At 36.7% G+C, this 27,607-nt stretch overlaps 1 protein-coding gene across 1 annotated transcript in view; it reads left to right on the forward strand.

Annotated features, from left to right (window-relative positions):
* Positions 1-2,705: 2,705 nt before the first annotated feature.
* The window catches only part of slc44a5a (solute carrier family 44 member 5a), a 41,852-nt gene continuing 16,950 nt past the window's right edge, over positions 2,706-27,607 (forward strand). The window contains exons 1-2 of the mRNA XM_079453473.1: positions 2,706-2,950; positions 25,492-25,540. Of these exons, the coding sequence (XP_079309599.1) occupies positions 2,914-2,950; positions 25,492-25,540 (86 nt within the window). The 5' untranslated portion in view covers positions 2,706-2,913. The remainder of the gene's footprint in view (positions 2,951-25,491; positions 25,541-27,607) is intronic.

Consider the following 27,607-nt stretch of genomic DNA (forward strand, 5'->3'; position numbering starts at 1 on the left):
GAATTAACGTAACTTATGGCCATGAGATAACGTAAAGTGTATTAATAATAATTGATGCATTCGCTGGACGAATGAATACCAATATTGTTATACTGTACATTACTAATCAGAGACTGTAAAATATGTATATTTAATAACGATTATTATACATTTTGTACATTGAGCTAAACTAATTCCTTGACTGTACTGATGTTTAAATAACTCAGTTCATTATTTTGATCTAGACAGATCTGGTGGAGAATTTATTTGGTGAGCTAAGCTCGTCATTATTTTAACATGCAGCTAAAACTGCTACAACATCTACCAAGCAAATATGTGTTATGACATAAGTTATAAGGGTCCAATACAAAAAATGCCTGAATACTGTATTGTTTAAATACATTTAGTATTTTATGCTGAATGTACATCACATGACAGCAGTTTGAAGTTATAGCTGCTCACAGTTACATTATGCGATTACTATTTTCCCTGCTTATTTACATTTCTCTGTTGTCTGATATCGATCACAAAATTGGACCTAAACAGTTTCTACATTCTTAAGAAGATTAAGTATGACACAGTTGTCAGACTTCTGAACTGAACTGATACTTGGTTGGCAACGGGAGAAATACCTGTCTCTTCCAAGTTCACTCCAAGCACAAGGTCACATACGAAACTCTGAGATAACAATAAATAAACATAAAGACATGTTGTACAACATACTGTTGAAGAAACACCAAGATAATGTGCATGAAAATATTTTAGAAAAATGGTTTACGGAAGTTCAACCAGCTGAAGTAAATAATGATTAATGCTAATTAAGATACTATGGTTAATATAATATATATTTTTAATATTTCAACTATCCTAAATAATTGGTAAAGCAGATTTCCATAAATTATATAACCATAGAATATCTTATATTATTTAAAAAATATATTATTCAAAACAGTCTGAAGCTTACCTGTGTATTGTCAGTGAGCCTGCTGCAGGCACCTCAGCGGGACTGTTAAATCGGAACTTTCATTCAGGACAAACAACCAATCAGGAGGCAGCTTCTAAATAACTGATTTACTCTAAACCAAAAAACTCTAAAGCGGAAATCAAGAACCCTTTTCCAATACAAAGAACCATTTCAGCAGAAAAGGGGTTCTTCAGAAGACATGGTTCTAAATGGAACCTTTGCCATCATTAAAGAACCTTTTAAAAAACATATATTTTTTAGAGTGTACAAATGAAATTTTCCTAAATCACAACTAATAAGTTCTCCTTATATTTCATAAACATTTACTCAGTAAAATCAAAGTCACTGAGTGAAGCTGTGACAAGTCAGAGGGGACCTCTGGAGTTTGGGTTCCTCGCCACAGGGCCTTGTTGGCTTGCTCACCGGGAGACTGAATTTATTAGGTTTTATTAGCTAGAATGATCCTGCTTGTTCTATTAACACCATGCACTGTGCTGTGTTTTTCCTTTTCTGTTTTTCTCCTGTACATTTTCTTTGGAACAACGCACATTGTGAAAAGCACTATATATAAAAAATTATTGAATCAATTGGGTTTTAAACTTCAGTTTACAATATAATATCAGTAACGTCAATGTCAGATTGGTACACATGACTGAAAAAGCATTCAGTGTTCGAGCAGTGGCTTTAATGTTCCTTTTAACCATGTAAAAGAAAACCCCGATTTAAAAAGTAAAAGGTTTCGTTTTTAGAGCTTTACGTTGTATTTTATTACAGGTCTAGAATTGCGTGCAAAGGGCACCATCTAGTGTATGTCCAATGACACTTGCCTTTCACAAAAGATATGCTGAAAATTATAGCAAGTTCAAATGCATTGGTGTATGATCGTACAGGTCTGTCTGCAAACACATACTATCTTTTACACTAGCAGTTTGCCCAAAACAAAGAAATACAGTTTAGAAAGCAAGTTGTGCATGAGCATGTTCACTATGAGCTTTCTATAAAAAACAAAATATTTATACAGAATATAGAATAAGCCTTTTTTGGAGTCATGGAAGAACTCAGACCGCAGACTGCATAATGCCATATTTATGTCTTCTACCATCCTTCACAAAGTGATTGACATGCATCAGATCTGGCCCTTCTTTTACGTTCCACAGATACAGATGAAATAGAGGAACGGCGAATTGGATAAAGGCAGAGATTTAAATGTGTTGCTAAGGTTGGATTTGAGATGGAGCGGAGCATGGACCTTTTGGAGGAAGACGGGTTTTCCATTTATTGTTGGCCGTCACATCATCTCATTCCACAGCTCATCTGTCAGTCTCAGAAAATATATTCAAATCACAGCACCAGAGCAGCAGAAGTTACAGAACACAGTAGCCTACGGTGTACCACCCGGTTTGTAGGTAGGCTGTTATCTCAGAACGCATTTAAATTAAACTAGTAAATCTTCTCAACACAAAGAAACGAGAACGAGCCAAAAAGCCAGATTATAACGTTGATTTATGTGTGGCAATGTTCCTTGTTTGCCACTGGAATGCGCTACAGTCACACGTGAAAGACAAAGAAAACCAACTAAATGGACAAAACATTAGCATAGTAAACAATATGTCTAGCCTGCCAGTCTTATGAAAAACAAACGAGCTGCACTTTTGCCAAAAGTTACTAAATGTTTTTCTTGGAATAAAAAACGTGGCAGTATCATTCTGCAAAGAGCATTTGTAACTTTAAGTGTGGTAAATGTTTTGCACAGCACTGTTGCAGTAACCGCTTGCCTGAAACCCCACTCAGTAGTGCGCACACTGGCTCACTACAGTGACAGTATGAAGAGCGTCGCGCGCTCCGCTATTAACATCATTGACGCGTCAGTCGCGTGAGGGAAGCTATTAAACTTGGAGGTTGATCTTATTTTCTCAATTTATTCTGCGCCTGCAAATCCGTCAAACCGTGATTTGTCTGTCCACGCTGAGATGGCAAGAAAATCCGAAGTCCCGTCGGCGTATTATGGTAAGTTGCTACTCACAGCGTACTTGGTGCACTATAGAATTAACGTTAAATCTCTCTTCGCGTGCTGGATGTTTTTTTCATTTCCGCAGTGGCAATTTATAACATTAGTCGAATGTATTTGTTCTTACGAGTCTCTCATCCGAGTCAAGTTTGAAGGTGGCTTTTTATGCAAACGTGGAAAGAACTAATGCACTTCCACACTTCCACATATAGTTAATAAGGGTTATTAAATAAGCATTATTATTGTTTATTGTTGCATGTACCTGCATTTTCAGCATTTCCTTTTTAAAAGCACTATGCCTAGAACAAGACTAAAACAGGGGAAGCAGCAACTTTGTGTTGCCAAGGGCATGATGTGCTATTCTGGCTTTCATCATAGCAGAACAGTACAATTCACATCACCTGAAATCTCTCACTAATGAAATATCTCAATTAAAACCACAGTCCACACAATGTAGGCTACACATTGCAACAGCCTATGTCAGGAATGCATACAAATTATATAAAAATATGTTATTTTAGGATATTGAAGGAAAGGAAGACATTGCTTTTTGCTTTTCTTGTGGTGTTTCTACTTAAGCGGGTGTTTAACATGTTATATCTTTATCCTTTAACTCCTTTAGGATAAAAAAATTCTATGATTATTTTGTTGTAATACGGTTGTATTACACATTTATGATCACAGTTATTCTTTCCTTACTGGAATGACTAATGTTGTGAGATTCTATTTAATGTCGGCTATATAAACTACACTAACAGTGCTAAAGCTCTCTACATTTATGCATATTTTAGCTTTGCCCAGTTTGACACCATTTCTCATGTGTCACAGGGAGATTAAAGTTGAGCTTGTCTGGTGATTGCAGAATACAGACAGACTAGGCACATATGCTGTAGCTCTAATCTATGCAAGATCCTGTTCATGGGTTTAGATAATTCCATGGAAGAGTGACACATATTTATTTAAAAGCGCCAAAACCTTTGGAAGGATGTTGTAATTTTTTATTAGATTATGGACGGTTGGTATAATTTTAATAGCAGATAATACGATTTATTTTAATGTTTTCATTATATTTTTTGTAAGCGTTGTGAATGCCTGCATGGCACACAAGAGCCGGCTGGTCCATGTGATCAACCAATGTACTAAGGAAAATTATATAATATTCATAAGGCATAAATATGCAGGAAGGAAGCAAAACCTTGGGAAAAGGTCACTTGGTTTCCAAACCTGCTACATTAGCATCCTCGTCTTTTAGGCTCCTTCATTGACACTGTCTTAAAAATAATCAGTTTATCATTTAAATGGAAAACACTTCTGAAATGGAAGCTATGTGGATGTTAGATGTTCATTTAATTTTTGTGCAGTAATATATTTATCACAAATAAGAACCATTGCAGAATATTTTCTACAATTACTTGGAAGGCCATTAACAAATGCCTTCTGATGTGTCTTGAATTCTGTTCATACTGTTCGCTTTAATTGTGACAGGTGCCTTTATACTCTTGATTAATGATCCACATCCTTACTGCTATAAGATCATCTTTAAAGATACCTTCAGGAACTCTAAAAGTGGAAGTCAATAATTATGTAAAAGATTTTTTCATTAGCTTCACTATGTGAGTTAAATTGTTCATACTAAGCAAAAACAAGCTGTATCTATTTTTAGTCAGACTGCAGTAAAGAGCATAAATAATTCAACAGGGTAAATTTGGGACCACAGGATACAATTTTCATGACGTGCCATGAGTAAGTGATGTCTTACACCTTTTTTCAAACCCATAGCCAAGGCTAAGGAATGTTAATATGAGACAATTACCACTTCATGGTCTGAGTGAAAGCAACCAACGCTAAGAGCGTAAAGCTTCTGAAGGTTAAGTTCTCTACAGAGAATCGTTAGTGACCTATAATTCAGTGTATCAAACCAGCTCATGTTCTAGAATTAAAATTGCTGAATTTCTTTTTACACTATCAATGTACTGCTCTTTTTTTGTAACTCCAGTGTTTTATAGACCCCATGATATGAGTGTGTATACAGTAGCAGTTTAGTTCCAACCCCGAATTTCAACTGTAACAACATATTGCTTACGAGGTGTTTAGATGGCAAGCATTTTATGTCTCTGTTTGCCTTTAGAGCAATTGATGCTGTACAGTAGAAGTCCAGGATTTTTTGGCCCACATCGGCCCTCCACCATTTCTGTCGATGGGGGGGGGGGGACAGAAATGGTGTCATCCAAGATGTTTATGTATTTTTTTCTTTAATCAAAAATAAATTAAGGTTTTTGATGAAAACATTCCAGGATTATTCTCCATATAGTGGACTTCAATGAACTCCACACGGCTGAAGGTCAAAATTCCTAAGGGCTTTAAACATTTTCAAAATAAAATAAAAATGTATATGCTTTATAAACACAAATGCTCGCCTTGCTCTGTTCTGCAAAGCGCGTTGACGACTATAGCCGATTGTTTCGCTAGATAAGACCCTTATTCATCCTCTGGTATCGTTTAAAGCACTATGAAGCTGCACTGAAACTGTAATTTTGACCTCTGGAGTCCGTTGAAGTCCACTTTGGAAACCGTTTGGAGTCCATTGAAGTCCACTATATGGAGAATAATCCTGCAATGTTTTCATCAAAAACCTTAATTTCTTTTCGACTAAAGAAAAAACCACACAAACATCTTGGATGACAACAGGAATGAGTAAATTATCATGAAAATGTATGTTGAAAGTGAACAATTATTTTTATCCTGTTGACGGGGGGTGGGGGGATGCTGCACGTGGTTAAATCTGTCGACGGGGGGGGTTAGCGAGCATAAGTTTCGTTTGCATTCATACCGGCCCCAAACGATAGCTGCACACAAGGAAAATGCCCGATACGCCAGATGGAAAGTCCGCCCCTTGTGTTGACAGCTCCTCACTGTCCTAAAGGGGTACATATGAGTACATTCAATTAAAGTCACCACTATTATCCATCACTTGTCTTCTGTGACTGAGTCAGACAGTATTCCTTGGCTGACAGAAGGAGAAAATAAATTTTTTTATCATTCTTTGGGGCTCCTGCGATAACTGCTTTTCTTATCTGGGATATTCATCAAATCAGAGATGTACACATGTGAAGTCACATCGAGCAACAAAGTTTTAGTGTCACAGTCTCACTTGTACATTTTTGGTTAAACTTGGGAAGAGTAACAAAGGTTTGATGCTGTACTGTATGCTATTTTAAGAATTTCTGTTTACATTGTAGGATAGTCATTGTTATGAATTTGAATGAAAACGGAATAAAAGTATTTTCATTAACATAGACTTTAGCAGTAACTTTGTTATTTTCTATACATAAAAAGTAAGAGGCATTTTTAAGAAAATAGAGAACGACATTTAGAGATCACAGGGTACAAATATCATGATTTTACCATCCCTACAGTCCTTGACTTGCGATGAATTGTGTCATCTGTGCATAAAGCCACTGTATTTGCATCTCCTGCAGGATGAATATTTCAAATGTCTTTCATTGTTAATACATATCATTCAGCTTTTAGAGAGGGCAGACAAGAGTTTTGTTTGAGACATTGGGATAGGGTATATGCTCCTGCCCTTGGACTGCTAGCGTATTATGCTCTATGTCTTCAGACCCCTGAGTGTGGCCTTCACACTTTACTAGTACTTTATTGATGCAGCAAAACTAGTTCAACACATCACATCCTTATCTAAAGGGGAAGTGGGTAACGAAGTTAAATAAGCTATTTCAATCAAGATCAGCTTCTGTATGTTAAAGCGATAGTTCACACAAAAATTCTGTCCATTTACTCACCCTTGTATCATTTGAAATCTGAAATCATAAATATGTAGGTCTCCTGTTTCAGAATTGCTCGCACAAAGAGGTCTTGGTTTAAAAAACTGATTTGGAGGCTAAGAGCGGGGCGCCAGACTGATACTGTTTTCAAAACAGCACGAGCATTTTGCAAGTACTTGTGCATGTGCAACCTGTGTTATTTCATGTGGAAAGATGAGTAGAATGCGTCCATCCACTAGTGCAGGCTCTGTGTAATAGTCGACTGCAGGGAATTAACTCGCGTCACTGATGTTTTCTGCAGATGCACACAATACAGGTCTTCATTGACAAGTTTACACACACAAATTCAGATGACAGTCTCTATTTAGCACAAACTTCTTTGTAGACTGCCTCTTTTTAAATATGCTGTCACGGTGTGTGAGGAGAACCCAAGTGCAGACAGTCAGGTAGCAAAAAAGCGTTATTTATTAAAAACAAGGGGAAAAGCAAACAGGCACACAAAACAGGAAAATAATCAAGCCAAGAGGGGCAAAAGGCCGATAAAATTTCAGGGGAATAATCTACTTGGGAACGGGGTTTCCCAACAAAGGTAAGACTACTGACATCGAATACTAACTAGTCAGGACTAGACACAGATAATAGGTGCTCACGGGGCTGGGGTGAACCTCCAACAAGAGGCAACGCTCATGTGATGCAACAACACAGGACAGAGGACAAGAGGGACTTAAATAGGGAGATAATTACAGGACCAGAACACAAGGCTGGCGAGGGGCATTAACAACTAATGAGGGACTAAACGATGAGACGACGAGGAGGCAAGGCTAACACGTGACACCGGAGAGAACGCATGTTATGTCATGATCCTACCACTAGATTAGAAAATCAAGACAAAAGGAGGCAGAACCATGACATAAGCAGAAACAAATCTGCGGTCATCAAGTAACTTATTTGTCAGTATCAGTATTACAGTTATTTTTGGGAAAAATAATGAAATAATTGCATTGCAGGCTAATTTAAGGTGTGGCCCTAAATGTTTTGCTTGTGTACACTCATGCATCAGCCAGCCAGCATGAGAAAGAGCACGCCCATCAATGCCACCTCACTCGGCTGACAGAAGTTTAGCTGTGTTTGTTTGCTCACTGCATTTCGATAATGAATGTTATATAAACGGTGCATATAATGCTGGATTTAGAGATTGAAATACAGATGCCAGACATAAACATGCATGATGTAAACAACACGAACTTATAGTTAATCAATGTGATGATATATTGTGTGCTCCTGCTGTCTTTTCTGGAAATAATCGTACAGCTTTATATGTCTTTTATAAATGTTATCAAACTAAATACTCTTCGAAGATACAAAGTATGCAATACTACTGTATACTGTAGGTAATCAAGATTAATATGAGATTGGCAGAAACTGCGTGTGTTACCTCATCTTTAATCATTTCAGTATGCATTTAGCTGCCGTTTATATTGTTGATGTTAGGTTTGCCCGCAGGCCCTGGGACAGGAGTATTTATATTTGAGATACCATATAAATAGCATGGTACATAAATATGGTAAATAAAATACACATCATAACCATAGGATTCTGTATATTATAACAGTTCCATGGCATTACCTATGGATTCCAGTGTATACTGCCACAGTTCTTTCTTGTAAGGTTTAAGTCTGTGCGCATCTGGAGTTTGTGAAGTGTGTGTGTGAGTTATTGTAGCGTGGAGTACAGTGATGCTGACTCACTGGGTTTTGGTCAGCTCCTCAATCCTCAGGCAGCAATCTTCCTCCTGCTATAGGCTGTCAGCGGGAAAGCTAAACAAAAGCACTACCTTTCTGGCCATCCTGTTTTGAGGCAGGCAAAGCGAAAATTACTTCTGGCCCAAATTGTGGCGATTACTATCCATTTCTCACATGGGTTCTCAGAAACTCACTGACAGGAAAGAGACGAAAACGCTAAAGAAAGAAATACACAGAAAGATGAGTAAAAGTGTAAGTCCATCACGGTTGGACAGGGCTTAAATGCTAGTAGAACTAGTAGCCTGAAATAACTCCTATTATCCTTTAACCAACATATGTTTCATAGAGAACAGAACAGACTGGATGTAATTTTTATTTTATTAGTTTATTTCATCCACAATTAACTGCCCAGTTATTCTGGTAGAAAACACATCATGCTCTCCTTGTGAAGGTCAACGCAATTTGTGTTAAATACATAATTAGTCTTGAGAACTTTTGTGCTATTAAGACCTTTTTAACGCCTGGTTAATTAAAAGATTTAACATTTTACCCTACTGTAAATGTCTTTTAAAACCTGTGTGACTTTCTTTCATAAAGAATTATTTTAAGACAATGAAAGTAATTATGATGGAGGTTGTATCACAATAAATAAAGTTTTTTATACACGGAATGCCACCTACAGTACTGTATATTAAACATAAATATTTATAAATGAAAATAAACAATGTGTATAATTACATAGAAAAAAATTCATTCAAATGTCAACAGAAAATATCTGTATCAGACTTTTCACAAAAGTCAATGGCAGTACCCATTGACTTTCATTGGTTTTGTGTCAAAACAACAGAAGTGAATGGGTTGTTCGTTTTCGGTTACCAACATTTTTCAAAACATCTTCTTTTGTATTCTGCAGAAGAAAGAAAGGCATACAGGTTTGAAATGACAAGAGCGTGAGTAAATTATGACAGAATTGATATTTTAAGGTGAACTATCCCTTTTCCAACCTTCATGTTTGTGAGCGAGGGAATTTCCTGCTTTACAAGCACAGATCGTGCAGGATTTATTCAAATGTTTATGTTAAATCCAAATCTCACTACATCACACTGTAGTTTTATTTCTACCCAGATGTTTCTTTGTGATTGTTTTTATGGTCAATTTGATGAGAAACACATCTGTGTTGTGTAACCCATCCATCATGAGTCCTGTGTTTAAGCACCTAACACACACTGCAATGCATATAGATAGCTGCAGCAGGAAGAACCCCTGCAGTGAAAGATCCTTATATGCCCTGTGTGCTTCTTAACAGAGGAAATTTGTTGGAGGTGACCAGTGGCGTACCACAAATTGGTGAGAATCTGGGGTTTTCCCAATTTTTCCGAATCACTCTTGTTTAGACAAAGTCGGGCCGAGTACCAAAACAACCTTGTAGCCAATCAGCAGTAAGGTGTACAGTGCACAGGACGGACACATAAGTCGAGCCGAGTGCTGAAAAAAACAGATGGGGTAGCGTTGTGTCTGTTTTGATGATTTGAACATTAACACCGGCTAAGAGAAATCAGACACGGATGTATAGTCTATTGTTTACCATTACGTGGACGGTAAATTATTTCTGCACATGTTTATAGTAGATGGAGATACACACAGGCAATGTTCTTGTTTAAATGGAAGCGTGTTTCAGAGAACGTAATTCAAAGTCGACAGCAGAAAGTAAGAGGTCACTCTTTAATGTTGTTATAATGCTGCAATGTTTTTGTACACACAAAGCTCTATTGTACAGTCCCCCATTGCTTTTCCGCCACCTTTTCTTCAACGCCTGCTTTTGACACACCTGCCTAAATTAATAATCTTCATTTAATTAACTTCCACTGAATTGTATGTATGATCTGTATATTTCCAGTTCTTTTAGCTATTTCCCTCCTCTTATACATGCTTCTTGCTGGATTAGGACATGCCTTGCACTACTTCAGATGCAGACAGAACAGTGTATGATTTTAATTGCCTTTGATAGAAAGCTTAGTCAATTCCAGGATTTTTTTGGCAAGTGTGCCACGGTGAATTTGTCACTTCAGCATGAGATGAAACCGAGTGTAGTTGTACGCCCATCCCATAAGGATTGAGTATTGGTGTGACCTTTGTGTCAATAATGTACTGTATAAACTGAATTTATTCTTTTAACTGATACAATAATTCATTTTTATAACATGCCAACATATGGTTCTTAATAAAAATAACAACCTTAAAAAACAACAGAAAACGTACTTCACTAGTTGTTGTCCGCTCTTCAGGGAAATGTTTGCTAGTCTCCTTGTGTTGTGATGCAGTGCTCTTAGCCAGGGGCGGAGTCCGACGTTGTAGACATTGGGGGTTTAGCCCAAATCTATGGGTATGGTCCCCCAAGGAGATTTTTCACCATTTATTGCAGCTATATTATAATTTTCTCAGTTGCTTTATCATCTAAGTTTACTGTTTGAGTGAAGCAACTCTCAAACACACAAGCTCAAGCGTCTTCGCGAAGATATATGTCTGCTTAATTTGAACCAGATAATAAAATAATTAACTTGTAGTAAATTTATAACTGTAGTATACACTATAGTGTACTTAAATATTTATTATAGTTAGGTTCAAATATACTACACTTCACAAGAATTTTACTGCAGTTTACTGTAGTAAATAATATAGTATACAGTGCTTTTATGGACAAATGTATTTAATACTTTTTAGTAAACTCAGAAAATGTGAGAAGGAAGAAAACTAATTTGGGTAAAACAAAAAATTAAATGGCCCCAAACGTATACTTGTGCTACAACTGTTTGGCCTGTGCTACAAAACTTTAAAACTCTGTAGCACCGGTGCAGCCCTGAACATGAGGTACCTTCAAGTGACATATTTATGCACAATTATTTGCCATTTTGTATACAGGAGGAGAGGTGCGCCTTAAGTACCCAGATGATGCACTCCTTCAGTGAAGTGGAACGCTGGACACTTCATGCATTCAACAGTGACATCAGAACATTCAGTGTTGAGTCATTGCTACCTATATAAAATAATACATTAGATGGTTAAAAACATAGTGTATAGTTTAAGGACATAGTGTATAGTATGTCCTATGGATACAGTTAGGGGGCTTCCAGGCCCAGAAAAAGACTAGTCATGCGTTCAAAACCCCCTACTTCCATAATATATACAGTATATGTATAAATCAGTTTACAAAGTGACTAGTATGTCTGAAAACTCAATATGCTATGATGTACCTGGATGGTCTCCTGCTTTTGTGTTATTCAAATGGAAAACATTGTTTCATTCCATGAGGAAATGGGAGCAGCATTCATAAAATTACAAATTATTCAAATTAACTTTTCAGAAAAAATAATTTGATAAAAAGAAATAAAATTAAGTTAAATCAATCAAATTAAAATTAAGTAAACATCAATAAGCCCGTTACTTCGTAAAAGAAAAGGTCATACTGATTTGTTACTGTATGGTATATGAGAGTAAAAAGTGAATGACAACAGAACCTTTCCTTGGTGGTAAACTCTACCTTCAAGACATTCTTATATACTATATGATATACTAACACATAGCGGAGTGTAGGATGTGACCTTGCTGATGAGACCTCGCAGCAGGAGCTGCCAAATGACTCATAGGTAGTTGGCAAAGGCTGACCTCCTGCCGTTCAATGAAACAGATTCTGATTTGAATTTCAGATTCCCATATCTGAAGGTCTTTCATAACATCACTTATCAGAAAGGCAAGTTTTAGAAATAATGCACTGTCAGGGAAAGTAAACTCAAAGAGGTTCTTGACTAAACTTTGTGTACTGTTCGAGTCCTGTGCATCAGAGCATTTCCTTGAAATTAGCTTGACTTCAACGACGATTATTATTTGTTTGATTTACTTATCTGTATTATGAACTGTTTCTCTCAAAGGTTTTTGTCAATGTTTAATGCTTTTCTCTAAACTTGTATGTAACTTTGTGTGCTTAAGTTTTATATTAAATTTATTTAAAATTGATTTGTAAATTAATTTCACCTTGCATACTAATGTATATGTAAAACAAACGGTGCAAGTGCAAATTACCTCTGTGAATTTCTACCAACCTCTGCTCTATGACTTAATTTAAGGTATTTCCCTTAGCACGGTCCGTGCACTATTTTCTCATTGTCTCCCCCGTCTGCCTTTGAGTATTACACAACATTCTGCCTCTGACTTTTCACCCTCCTGTGAATATTATGAGTATATAACAGATTCTTCAGAATCTGGTGCTGGATTGTTTTTGCCTCTTGCTTTTGAAGGTGTTTCTGCTTTTTGACCCATGTCTTCTCCTCTTTCATCTCATCCATGTTCATTTAAGTTTCAAAAGGCACAAACTGACAACAGCAGTCTTGGGTTTCCTTGTCTCCTTTTTTTCTCATCTGACACCCAGTAGAATTCCCTCGGGTTGAAGGGATATATTATCCTACAGAACCATATAGTTACTGAAGAACTGATTAGTGTGTTTAGTTTGGCTGTCTAGCTTTGCATGCAACCATTTTACGTCATCAAAAAAGAACATGGCGGCCTCCTTAGGTTAAAATGAGTATTACATTTAGGATTTTAGGTCAAGAATTGAAAATGTTTCATGTGTTTCTAACGAAAAATGCTAGCAGTCTAAGGCTATTACGGCTATTACAACATGTCCCTATACACTGTATAGCCTTTAATTGCATACTGATTTCAGTATTGTTGCATCAGATTCATGAACCGCATTAATGTGAAGACTCACTGTAAGTCTGCCAGCTATTGACCTTTCCGCTGGGCATAATGAGTTAAGATGTCATGGTTACTTGAATTTATTTGTTTTTGCGCTCATAATCCAAACAATTGCTTTGAAGCTGTAGTTGTAATGGTAGCAATCTTCTGTTTTACTGTAATTCGAGATGTGGATGCTGAAAGCAAGGGGTGCTGTAATGGACAGATGTTCCAGAGACGTGGTTCCTTTGTTCTCTAATAAAACACCCACCCACAACATGTGTTGTGTTTGGGGATGTAAGAGAGAAAATTATCATTCTGAATCCACCTATATAAGGATAATCATAAATGAACATATTTCTAACATATTTTAAATCTGTAACATGTTTTGCTGTATGTCATTTAAAGTTTATTTTGATTTATCTGTCAAATACAAACAATGTAGATGAAACAAGAAGGCAACAGCTATGACAACATTAAATATCGATGCAAGAGGCATTTAAAACAGTCTGTCACATTGCTCTAGTTTCATCTCCTGTCATCTCTGGAGGTCACACAACTCATGCATGGGCATTTTACATATCCTATGTGGGTCTGTCAGGCCATTATGTCTGTCTCTGTGTTGTCAATGTAAGAAGGGCTCCTGAGACACCTTCTGAAATAGATTTTTCATTGTTTGATTCCGAGAGGACATCTTAGGTTCTGATGGGTAGAATCCTTCTGATTGATAAAGCACTTCTGTTTTGAAACATGGTAGCTCGCTATAAACCAGTCCAAGCTAGTCAGTGGTGGGTCTACTCTATACTGGTCATTGATTGATCACGTGACTTGCTGGCATTTGGTTTGTTGCTGATAATAAACAACTTGGAAAAGTTGTTTAAAGCTGCAGCTAGAATGTTTCAAATCCCATAATATCCGTGTCCCATAGGAACCACAGATAAGCGTAGTATCCTAGGGGATCAATCATAATAAATAACTTGTACATATATATGCTTGAATTGCATTTAGTCTCAGGTCTCAGCATACACAGAAACCTATGTCTGTTCTATTGGTGGACGATGCACATGCACTTGTTCACATTAGGAAAATTTGCACCGAATTACCAGAGAGGCTCTTCTGGTGGTTGACCATAAGTAATGCAATTTAACACTTGTCCGCTGTGTATTGGCATTCAGCGTTTCAGGATAATCAAATCGATTTGTATTTAAAATGTCCAAATGGATACATTCATTTTTTAGTTCCTGGATCAACTTGCGTGGCATGTTACTGAGGCAATATGTTGCAATTTTTGTGCTAAGATGAAAATGTGTCTTTACAGCTGTGGAATTGCACAAGTGGAATGAAACAACTCCATCTTTGGAAATTAAACTGAAATCAGTAGTGTGAATGCTGCACAATAGGTTTTAAAAATGAATGTAATTTATTCAATAAAAAAATCAAAGATAAAAAATCTTTTGTGTCAGTAACCTCAGAAGTTGTATTATTTTTAAATGTTTAATCGAATATACTCACTCCATCTCGAAAACTGTTATTGTACTGTTGTATTGTTGAATTGTTATTGTGGAATTAATTAATGGTTGACTGAAGAGCTTTGTTCTTGCCCATTTCATTGATACCGTGTCTAGACATGTCTCAGCGCATCCAGGGTGGACAAAATGTAAAATTATAATGGTTTTTAATGCGTTCTTTTGTCGCGATGCATTGCATCCGGTGTAGACACGGTGTTAGTATTTGCTCGTGACCCATGCATTCTCTGTTTCACTCTCTCTACTCTTGTGTATTGTGATATAACTTAACTTACTAGCCCAACAGCTATGGAAATGCAAACTCAAATCAAGCAATTAGTTTTGCTCTTTATGCAACGGTTTTCTCTAGAGTTTTGGATGAATTGCGTTTGCAGTCCTCTTTGTTCTTTTGCTCTGTCTCTCTCCCTCCCATCTGTCTTTCTCTCATGATGTTTTTTAAGGTTGCATGAATGCAAGCATCAAGTTCATTTCGACCTGTTTGTACTTTGATAATGCAAATGTACAAACATAATGAAACAAGAATCCTGGCATCATTTACTCATCTTCATGTTGTTCCAAATCGCTGCTTTAGTTGGACATTTAATAAATACCATCGTATTATGCTACGGTGTCCATTGTACTTCCACTGAAGCCTCTTTCTGCTGGACGGCGAGTGAAAGCATTTTTGTTCATTTTGTTGGCTTAGTTTGATCAGCAAAATGTAACATTCTTATGAATATTCATTGAGTCACAAATGAATACGCCAGCTGCACATGTTGTGTTTTGAATGCAGGAAAAGATGCTGTGCTTTAGTCTGCTTAACTTAGTAGTGTCATTGATATCCTGGTCCACCAGGACATAAACCAGCCTTGAACAGCATGAAAAGTAATGTTGTTTTTTAACAATGCTGATTACATCTCGTATTTTTATTTAGACATATATTGACAGCCCTGCATAGCTATAATAATTTGTCAGATGCTAAAATGTGAAAGTAGTAAATGAGTATGACAAATAGTGTAAGTGATCGGAATGGGCCCTAATTATGACTAAATCTTTTTTTTATTTAGCAAAATGCAACAGGCAACGTTTAATATTTGAATACAATATGCAAGAGTTGGCTGTCTGGCAGTGGGTGTTTCCCTACTTTTAGTTTTGAGAATGTTTTCTCAGGGGAAGACAACATTGTTCCGAGTAATAACTGTACTATCTCAGATTCACAGTGATGTGGCAGTGCTCTGCCTGTTGTTCATTGCTTTTCCCCACTCAGGGAGAGATTGAACCGAAAATTTTTCATAGAACTGTGCCTATTATTAGGCAGTCATCTGTAAACGTTAACGCTTACAGAAATTTTGACTTAATGTGTGAAAGCCTAAAAATAAATTTGCTTATTTCAGCCTTTTGATGATTCATGATTTTGCTCTGAAATGTATTCAATTGTTTTTTTATTATTTCTACCAGACAGCCATTGAGTTTTAGATCTTTATTACACTTATCAATCTTATCATATATTTTCTTTGATATTTTCCTTCCACATCTGTCAAATGTCATCATCTGCTTTGGTGTTTAGATTACAGTTTAATTAGAATTGAATGTCACTCCAAAGTTTCTCAAAGCTGTATTGACACAATATATAAATATATATTCAAGCATTGCCATACTTATAATAATTAATGCTTGCTGTTTGAATGTAACAGATACCTCTGTGGACTGAGGCTGATAGCATTGTTACAGTATTGTACAGTAAAACAATGGACTTGAAAAACTCTTGCTCTCTTAAACCCCTCGAGGTTCAGCAAGATAGACAGATGTAACTACTCCACAACAATCTCCACCTAATGCCAAAGGTTGGATCTTGGTGCTTCAAACTGAATCTCAATGAAGGATGAATGATGTATAGTTATTTATTTATTTCTCTGTGCTTTTATAACAGTCACACTGTCTCCTTTATTATAATAGGCCAATCCAAGCTTCACATTACACCGAGGAATGTAAATTTGCATATAATGCAGTTATATAGATGCAGTTATAGACATATCTGTGTTACAACCAATCATCGTTTGATTCAGAAGTCTTGTTTCTTCTAAACCTTTTGTGCTATTACAGACTGCTCAGTACGGAGAGAAAGATGAAAAGTCTGTCAGGGGTACGACATGTGGGCCTGCGATTTTGAGGGTGTTTCCTCTCTGTTACATAAGACCTTGATGCTTTTATGTGCAACATAGGAAGTAACTTAATAAGAGGCAGATGATGATGCTGATAATACAGACTTGCAAAAAAAGAGAATTAAGAGATCACGCCATTTTTGCTATTAATCAGCATTTCTGCATGTATTTTGACTATTCCAGTGGAGAAACAAAACTCAGGAATGACATAACTTCATGAATGCAATAACACATGAAAGTCGTGAAAAAAGTAGGCTATTTTTACTTATACACATACCTATAAATAGTCAAAACTATTTTGGAGTGGTCTCTGAATTTTTTCCGTGATCGCATGTGTTTAGCAATGCTACTTGCTTTCAATAAACAGTCTTCATGCTCAGAGGCACAGCGTGTAATAATTCAAGCTTTGTTGAGAGCTAATACAGCACATCCCCGTGAGACTTAAAAAGCAGTTCTCTTGGAAAAAGTGCTTGATATGTTATGAATCAAACTGTCTTCATTTAATAAAGAACAGGCTTGCTATAATCCTGTAATATTACTCTAAGGGAACATTTTATTCCGACCAATTTCTATAGTGGGAGATGGAGGTTATTATCAGTGCAGCAGGGTGCGTCACCTCTAGAAAGGAGAAAAGAGTTGTATGTATTTCAGGGTGACCTGTAAAATCCTCTCGTTTGGCTGGTGGGAAAAGCAACGTGATTGGCATTCTTATATGGCTCAAAGTGTTTCAGCATTGTAATAGTTTTCTGTGTCTTGAAATAAAACAAAAGAAGCAATGATATAATGTTAATACATTGATCAGAAGTATGCCAGTACTGAGTGCCTATGAGCAAAGATGGCAGAATTGAAATAGTGGAGTCTTTTTCTATGTGCATGTTGATGCTGTAGGCGGATAACATTTCATTACAGAGGAGCCCTTAATGTTTTATCACTCTATATCCAATGTTACCTATCTACAGGAATAATAAATCACAAATTAGATTTCTTTAATGCCAAAATTATAAAGGGGGATATATGAAGGTAAAATGATGGTAAAAAGATTTGCATGCGCAGGATAAAATTTGTGAACGTGTACATGACATTGCAAGCATAAAATAAATATACATTTGCAAAAAAGTTTTGTAAAGGTGTAAATTATGCTGCAAGTGATATAAATCCATTTTTGCAACATTGTAACGTTTTTCATAAATGTAATTAATGTGTTGTGAAACTGCAACAAACATGTTGAATGCAAACATATGAATACGTAATGAAACTAGTGAGATTAAGTCTGAAAGACGAACCATTTTTCCGTGCGATCTATCAAAAACATGAAATAAGCAGCAAAGTAACGTATTAAAAACCCATCCTGTTAACATTTAGGGACAGATTCAAATTGTGGGGAAGTTTTATATTGCAGCTTTGGGATTTATTTTGCGTGGTTGTCACATTTCTCATTCATTAACATTCAGGAACTTCTGTCAGTCCATCTGCTCAGATGCCTGACTATTGCTTCTCCTGCTGGTCACCATATTCCCCTGATCTGGCCAATCAGAGTTTTAATCCTGTCTGAGGGCGGCGGCACGCCGGTGTGAAGCAACTCATTGGACCTGAGTACTCAATCTGGATCAGGCAAAGATCCAACTAACAAAGTCTGACCTAGACTGTCTGGCTACAAGTACTGCCAGACCATTCAATGGGATGTCATTTTAAACTGATCTGAGGTCAGTTTTGTAATAAGCCAAGTAAAGATTATTGTAAGAGTTTGGAAAGGTGAAGCTGGTTCCGTGACCCACATCATTGCTGTTTTCTCCTCTCATGTCTGTGCCAACCGATAAACCTCCTCACCTGCAACAAACCCATTCATGCACACAGAATCTGTAATTAATGTCATTGTTTCTGACAAGCAATGATAACGGTAATATGTTTAACTGCAGGGCATTTGCTTTAAAGAGATAGTTCACCTAAAAATATAAATGATGTTGTTGTTTATTCATGTTGTTAAGAACCTGTATATGACTCTTTATTTGTGGAACAGCATAGAAGATATTTCAAGTAAGTTAATTGATGTTAATTGTGGAGAGGTGGTAGTGCATATAAAAATGAGCAAAGGTTAAGTTTGTGACATGGAATGAAAAGAAAACTGGAGATTCAACACCAGCAGACAGTGGACCTCAAGTTTACTATTTTGTTTGGGCGATTGGGGACAGGTGGGGCTCTGAAACCTTCCATACTTTCAAAATGGGGAATGGCAGAAAAAGTTTGAGAAACACTGCTGTAGCTTGTGAGTCTCATTCGCAGTAGACCAATCACGGCAGACTAGATCTTCTGACCAATCAGATCAGAGTAGGCTGGCGGATAGGAGGGAATTAGACGCATGATTCACCGAACAAATCATTTGACAATCAGTCAAGAAGTAAGGTAGAAAAACTGCCTATTATAACAAAAGAATAGTATTTTTACACATTGCATGTACATTAACTAGTTGTTGGACACTACATAAACCAAAATAGGACCTTCAAAATCAAGGAATACTTAGTTTTTATAAAACTATTTTAGACATCAGAAACACACATCAATAATATACTTTTATCCTGATCAGGCCTCAGCTTTCATATTCACCTTTTTACACAGTGATCCTAATTACACTATTAATACAAAGTATTCATGTTACAAAAAATAATAACTGTCCTATTCCATCTGAAGATGTTGCAGTTCTCTGCACTGACACACATAACTTAATTAAACCTCCCACTCAAATTAAATGGGAATTAAGTAGATAGGCCCTCACTGTTGCCATGGCGCTGCCTTGCACATTGTCAATAGTTAAGAGGACATTAAAGACTCACAAAGGCTGTTATGCAAATGATAATGTCTTGAAGTTTGCTTCTGATTTGCACACAAATACGAGACCTAGTTTTTTCAACTACAGGCAACTTTTCTATCCAGAGGATGATTTTCTTATTAAAGATCCAGTGTATAGTTTTATGGAGGATCTATTGACAGAAATGCATACAGCTACCTCCCCTGGGCATGCATACTTCAATACAACATCATATCATGCTGAACAACAGTTAATTCATATTTTGTATTATTGTAAGGTTAGGTTTGGGGTTGGGGTAGGTGTAGGGGTTAGCTAACTTGTGTGAATGAGGCTAAGAAATTTAAGGTTTGTGAACATAATATAATTATGCATCCTTTGATTATGCATTCTTTTCAATTAAATAGTTATAATGCGCACATATCCCTACACGTAATATAATTTGAGATGCTGCGGAAATTACTGTTAATGTTCTCAGTGGATATATTTATGAGGTTAAATATCAAGTCAAATCGAGTCTGATCTACTCAAACCCCTTTGCAGATTTCTGAAAGTTTTTGTGGCATGCTGAATTGGAATTGGCTATGGACAGCAGGTCATTTTGAGTTTTCCATATAGTCTATGTAATTTCAGACTCAGAGTTTTGGTGAGCGTATCGATAGACACGGATCCTTGGATCGATTGAAATGCAGCAGTGCTTGAGACAGGGGCTAGATTTTCACCTACAGAGAAAATCAGTAGAGCAGACCTGCAGTCACTGGCCCGACAGAAGTAAACAGTGTAGAGTTTTCCCTCTGGTTTCATAGGGATCAAGAGTGAGTCTGTCCAAAGTAATCAATATTGTCTCTGAGCAGTGCTCTTCAGTACACTAGAGATGTTGGGTCTGTTTAACAGGAGAGGCGGAAGGGGAGGGTAGTGTTTACAACGCTCCCCTTGACTCCGTCATACTCCACAGTATACTTTATCTGACAGCCTCAGACAGTCTTGCCTTCATAATAGAGCATGCTTTGTTATGGACTAACGCGAGTTGAGTTTGCGAGTTGTTTCTTTGTGTGATCTGCAAATGCAGACACACGCGCAACGTGGAAAAAAAGATAACTCAAGTCTTAATAATCAGTTATTATGTTCCAACTGCAAACCTTGCCTTTGACCAATGACCTTTACCTCCAATCACTTTGAATAACTGACAGACCAATGACCTAAAATGTTGCTCCAAATGACACAAAACAAGAAATGAGAAAGAACGATTGCACATTGACTAGATGTGCGTGTATTTTTTGAGTCAGTGAAGTGAAGCATCTCTTGCTTTTCTTCACAGCCCAAAACTTGGTAGATTAAGTAGACTAACTTTAGATTGTGTTTATATTGCTGGTGGAGCATAATAGTCCTATCATTCTGAAGTGCAGAAGCATATCAGCAAGGAAAAATTGAGTCACGCTTTATGCCTCGAGGTCCATCTCATTCATAATGCAGGAGAGGGTCTAGTTATTATGGGCATTTTCAAGCTTTGTGCTAATGAACCAAAACACACTACTTATGAATATACCTCCCACACATATGTATGAAACTGGAGCTCCGTGAAGAATTAAAATATATCTAATGGTTCTCATGTGCAACTCTTACCATACCAAGTCTTTCTTTAACTCTGAATGCCCACTCCAACAGAGCTCAACGCCCACCCACCTGCCCATTTATGCACATTTGAAGCCCTGCAAAACTCAGGATTTCCTGGGCTATCAACATCTCTGTGACTGGACCAAATCCACTGAATGTTTACCAGCGTAGATTCAGTGAGCTTGTGTTCTTTCCCATGGCAAGAAGTGCTCTCAAGACATGAGAGCACTTCTAAGAGAGGTAAAAATATCAATGAAATGTATTATGTTGATGAAATAAATTATATGTGTTGTTCATGGATGAAACGGGGCGAATGCTGGACACAGTGTTGAGTTTTTAAATATTTTAAGGAGACCAGTCATGCAGACCATATTTAAAACAATGCTGCTGTGTATTTTTGTTATATCACTACTATGCTTTAACCCAAACAGACATCTTAAACCAAACCAAAGTTTTCTCAAGAATTTGTATTTCTTTTAATATTTGTGCTGTACCAGACAAGCAAAGAAATAATTTACAAAACCCAGATGGCTTTATAGAACGGTATTATAGTCTAAACTGTTTTTGCAGTGTATTATTGATTGTGTTGTAAAGTTATATAGCTACAATATATAATACAATAATACAAAAATCTTATTCTGTCGCTTTCAAAAATGGTCGCGAGGGTGGGGTCACAAGACGATTTCCAGAAATATTTTAAATAGAAATAGTATTTAAAAATGTAAGTGTAACAAAACATAAAAAAGTAGTTTAGATAAAAATAAAAGCATGCAAATAAAAAGCCATTAGCCTTTGGAATTTGCTCCCCCTCGATAGTGACCCCTGATGTGATTAAGTTAGTCTGACTGCGTCAGACTTCATAGTTCTGGTCAATTTCAGTTCGCTTCTGTACTGTCTACGAAGCAATGTGAAGTAGCAGAGTTTGGTATTACCAGGCTATGATTACATCACATTTGCAGCCGCATTAGGTTAGGTGCAGCAAGTCCATTTTCAGACCATGTTAAACATTCCCATACAGGTATGTTCAAGCAGATTATTTTTCAGACTTTAAATTAAGGATATTTGTATTTGTCAAAATGAAACGTTGGGTAATATCGACCAAAGCTTTTTTGGATAGACCTAATTAGCTCATTGTTTGTATACTTTAGTTACCTCCGAGGATAGCGGGGGTCTCGAGTCCCTGGCACTGTTATTTTGGCGGCCGCGGACTGAAAAGTTTGGGAACCCCTGCTATACATTATGCACTCAACCATCTAGTGTATGAATTTAAGAGGAGTATCGTCCCAAATGGAATACTAAACGGTTTTATACCAACCGGAAGTGTGTACTGTTTCCCAGACAAGGGCAAATGACGTCAATCTCACAACACAATGCTTGTTAGATTTGAATCTGTTTTCCTCAGCATGACTTCAGTCAGCATTAAATTGAAGCGTAATCACTCTGCAGGAGAACTTCGTTCGAGCAGAGTTTGATAGCTCGTCCACTTCATAGTTCCACACTTCATATTTTCGGTTGAATGAGTGCATCATCCGGGTCCTTAAAGTGCACTTCTTTTTTTTATCAAATTTTAATGTGAATGTACCACTCACACTATACTACAAAATGGCGTAGAATAGTGCATAAGTGCACGATTTGGGGCGCATTTCTTGTTTTCATCATATTGCTAAGCTAATGCAAAACTATCAAAAAAATGCAGATCACAAAAATGTTTGGTAAAATAGTAGTACATTTTTAATAAACTGTTAAGATTGATCTGTTCTGGTATTGAAATAAAGGAACAATGTGGAGATTTGAATGGCACTAAGGTGGTGGACACAGAACAAAGAAGTCGTCACGTTTTTGCTTCTACTGCTGAAGGAGATAACGTATTGACAAAAATCGCAAGTAGAGCAGTTTGTCCGTTTAGAGCTACTGTAGAAACAACACGGCGTATGCCATGTAAGGGGATTCATTAAATTATTACAAACATAATGCTTCATTATGTAAGGTCTTTGAAGACATAGTTATGTATATTATATTGCATTTCTGACAATAGACCCTCTAAAAAATGATACACTGGACCTTTAATTGGTAATTAAGATGGATTCTGAAATGCTGCTCTTGTAGTAAGCTGAACAGGTTTTGGAACAGAGCCTTTCTATAAGAAATGAGTGGTAATTGTCTCCTCATTTTCAAGCTTCCCAAGGGTGTATGTGTTAATGTGAGCTACATTCTGTTTTGCATGTTCACTTCTTTGTGCGTGATATTGACTTTCTTACATGGCTAGGTGCCTAATGGGGTGTATTGATTGAATACCAGTGAAGCAATAGGTGGAGGAAAGTGAACGCACAACGACTTTGTTTGTTTACTTTAATCACTGTGTAGTGCTGAAAGCCTCATGCCAAATCATGAACCACATCTCCAGTGAATTTACTTTCTTAACTCTAATTACTCTCAAATCGTAACTCTACTCCGCTCTGAGTTGGATAGTCACAAAGAATTTATAAAGAGGCAGACCGGCCCTTGCATTCATTTATAACTAAATTGAATATTCATTGCAATTATTTACATGTTTTCAAATGTTAGACAGTCGTGAATGCGCATGAAATTAAGTTCTTGATCTGCCTCTGATTTTGACAGACAAAAGTAAAATATAATTAAACAAGAGAGACACTACAGCGATATTTAGTGATAAGAGTTTGACGTTAAGTTGTTGAGTTCAGTTACAAACCTGTGGCAGTATGCATTTGAAGCATTTCATTCAATTACCTTGTAGGAGTGACGTGCATCTATTTAGTATATATGTAAGACAATATATTCATTTTAAAGTTTTTACAGTGGTGTGTAATAGGACACGGATTTAAATACGGAACTGAAAACAGAACGTTATTTTAATAAACCACTTTTGTGTGAGGTTTGTTCTTTGAATGTTTACAAAGAACAAATAATGCTATTAATTTTTTTTTTTCAGCCTCAGTCATATTTTAATTATAAATATTTGATTGTCAAGATAAACATGTTTTAAGATAGAATTCTAATTTTTATGTTTTTGCTTTTAAAAAAGGACTGGTACCTTTTTTCACAAATGTGATTTAAGTGTGATAAAAACAAATATTACCCCAAAATAACCTTTGTTAATAATTAATAGTAAAAGAGCTTCAAGTTGCATTCAAGATCCAGAAATCCCATATTTGAAAAGGCACACCACTTCGGTCTACAGCGATTGCAGGAGGATTTTCCAGCATCTTCGGAATCTTCCCTCTGCTCATTGTTGCATTAAAGGTGACTGATGGGAGAAAAACCCATTGTGTTGAGGTGATGGAACGCTCAGTCAGTCTGCTAAATGTGCCACGCCCGTCTCCATCGATTTTCTGTCACATCTCAGGTGACAGACCAATTCCGACAAGGTGTACAGCATGTAATACGATTTGGACTGGAGAAACACAATTGAGAGAATACCAGGAGGCCAGTTTGTGTTACATCATTTTGAGGAATGAAAGATTAATGTAACGTTGATTGTGGTGCACTAGGTTTAATCATATTTTTACGTTGTTGTTTTGTTGTTTACAATGCTGCATTGTGGCACAGTATATTTTTTCAGAAATGGTTGAATGTTTCAGTTATTGAACCAAATAAGTCCATCTATGCCTACATGTATATTTAATAATGGCTTGTGTTGTATTTTTTCAACTTTACCATTAACATTTTTATGCTCACAAACAAATTTACATTAGATACATTTTATCCCTTGCTTTATTCTCCAAAAGTGTATGTAGTCACATTCCAAAGTCACAAAGCGCTTACGGCTTTGGAGGAATACTGTAAACAGACTTGACTTGAGTTTAGAGATTCTCCAATGACAAACAGCCTGCAGGTGCAACGACTGGGAATAAAACTATAATATAATACACAAGCAGGCTTCTGGATTTGCATCCTCTCTGATACTGCTACTCTATCTGATTATATCTGACCAGCCAGTTACTTATCCATGTTTGTTTACACCAGGAATCATTACCATTGGCAAAGGAAATCAGATTTCTGCAGAAAGCTGGACTTTCCTTTTTCCCATCTGTAATTCCCTTTTTTAGGTTTATTGATGATATTTGTTTGATGACCATCGATGTCTATGGTACTATTTTCTGAAAGTCTCAGCCTTTGCAGACAATATAATTATAGCAGCTCATTAATCTTTATTAACCTGTATGTTTTCTTTTGATTTCCATAGGTGAACCTCGCAAGTTTGACCCAACATTTAAAGGACCAGTTTATAACAGGTAAATCAACCTCAAACCCACAGATGCACACGTGATACGTTAGTCACAGTCAACATTTTTTTGTGACACCAGTGACTACTCTATGATAATTCATCTTTATTATAAAGAGAAATAACGTTCTTTTTGCTTAATTTTGGTTGTTGACCGATATACTATTCATATGTGCTTTGTTAGTTTGTAAGTTTTTATCATCACATCACAGCAGGAAACATTTAAACAAATTTTCTCAACTACCCATTGGCAAAATTATTTTATAAAAATTCACCACTGTCATTGAGATTATATCCCTCGTATATGTAATGTAGGCCAAAATATTTTTAAGGACACTATTTCCAATCCGTACGCCTTTTTCCAGCATCAATAACACAACCAATACTTCACAGCAGGAGGCTTTATAGCTCTTTTACTAGCCTGAAAATGAGGGTATTGAAAAAACAGCATTCAGAGCTTAGTTTAGCAGTAACTTAATTTCATTTTGTAGAAAACCTGTGGAAAAATAGAACACATCAACGGCATTTACTTGCTTATGTTAGCATGAAATTAAAGGAGCTATAAAACCACTACAGCGGGTCAGCAAAGGCACAGTAATCCACATAAAGTGATGATAGGTCATTTAATAAAGAATGAGGACAGTGCTCACTTCCCTTATTGTGTCTGACTGTGCAGTGGAAGGCAGACGGTGTTTGGGAAGTGAAAGTGTGGCGAAGGGAAAAAGACAACAGGAAAAAGCTGTTGTGTTTCATTATCTTTTTCCATCAGATTACGGTCTGCCCATGTTCAAACCACAGTGGTGTTTGTGAATAAAGATTCTAGCACAGATATGTATGTATTAAATTCATTTAAATTGAATTGTAGAAGATGTACCAATGTTTTCAAATCCTTTGCGGTTCATAGAAGATTTATAGAATGATTGAGAGAATGAAATTGTACTCAATTACAACACAAACTTTTGTTCTGTCTGTCTGTCTGTCTGTCAGTCATGAGCTCAGTTTTCCAGTTAAAACCATTTATGCAATTCCAGCACTGTTCAATCATGTGTACTAGGCCCCATAATGCAGATATTAACCATAAGAGCCCAAAATACAGCATGCACATTTGTTTTGCTAAAAGTGCATATGGATTAGCAATGAAAGGACAGCTGTATGGCAGCTGGTGGCTCCTTTACTCAACCTCAAGCCCTCCACGATGTATGTGACAGGAAGAACAGTAATGGTATTTACCTGGAATTGTGGTCGATGGTCTTTCATAAAATGCAATTGGGTTCATGTCTTTAAAAATTCCAAATGCAGAAGTAGGCCACATAAAAGTAATCCCTGCGGCTTCTGGCTATCTATTAACGTCTTATTAAACAAATCGATCAATCTGTGCAAGGAACGTTAACAATATAAATTGCAATGTACAGTTTGTGAAACATTCGTATTCCCTATCACTAATAAGGGCAGAGCCCTTGATGAAGAGACTCTGGAGAGAGATGGACTATTGTAACTCATTATATAATCATTTGGATGACACTTGGCGAACGGAGTAATACAGAAACACAATATTTCTCCTGATTTTAGGATTTCAATGAGCCTTCGTAGTGTGTCCCTTTCCCGCAGTGCATTTAAGGTGTGCAAAACCCCCGTTTGATGATCCAACATAAGCATACTGATTGCTACACATGATCGATTATAATGTGTAAATAATGTTAAGTTTGTTATAAATCATGTGATTCGCTTCATAAGACATATATTGCAGGTAGCAGGGATTGTGTTTGTGTTGCCTGTGTCTGCTTTATGAACTTTTAAGCACACAGCACTTGTATGAATGACCAAAGCTCACGATTTCAGATAAAGACTTTCTTTACTGTTATACATTAGCAACAGTGTCATCTTCATGTAGGATGGCACGAGGAGGAGTTGATGAACAACTATGTGGTGTATCTCTGTCATTTTCACTGTATTTAAAGTTGCAGTCTTGAGTATCAACATGCTTGTTTCTCTGATCCTATTTGTCTGAGCTCGGGATCTGCTCTACAAATCTCCCTGCATGGATTGCATATTTTGGCTTTTGAATCCAAAATCTATT

Source organism: Barbatula barbatula (genome assembly GCF_947034865.1).
Source record: "Barbatula barbatula genome assembly, chromosome: 3".
Lineage (NCBI taxonomy): Eukaryota > Metazoa > Chordata > Actinopteri > Cypriniformes > Nemacheilidae > Barbatula > Barbatula barbatula.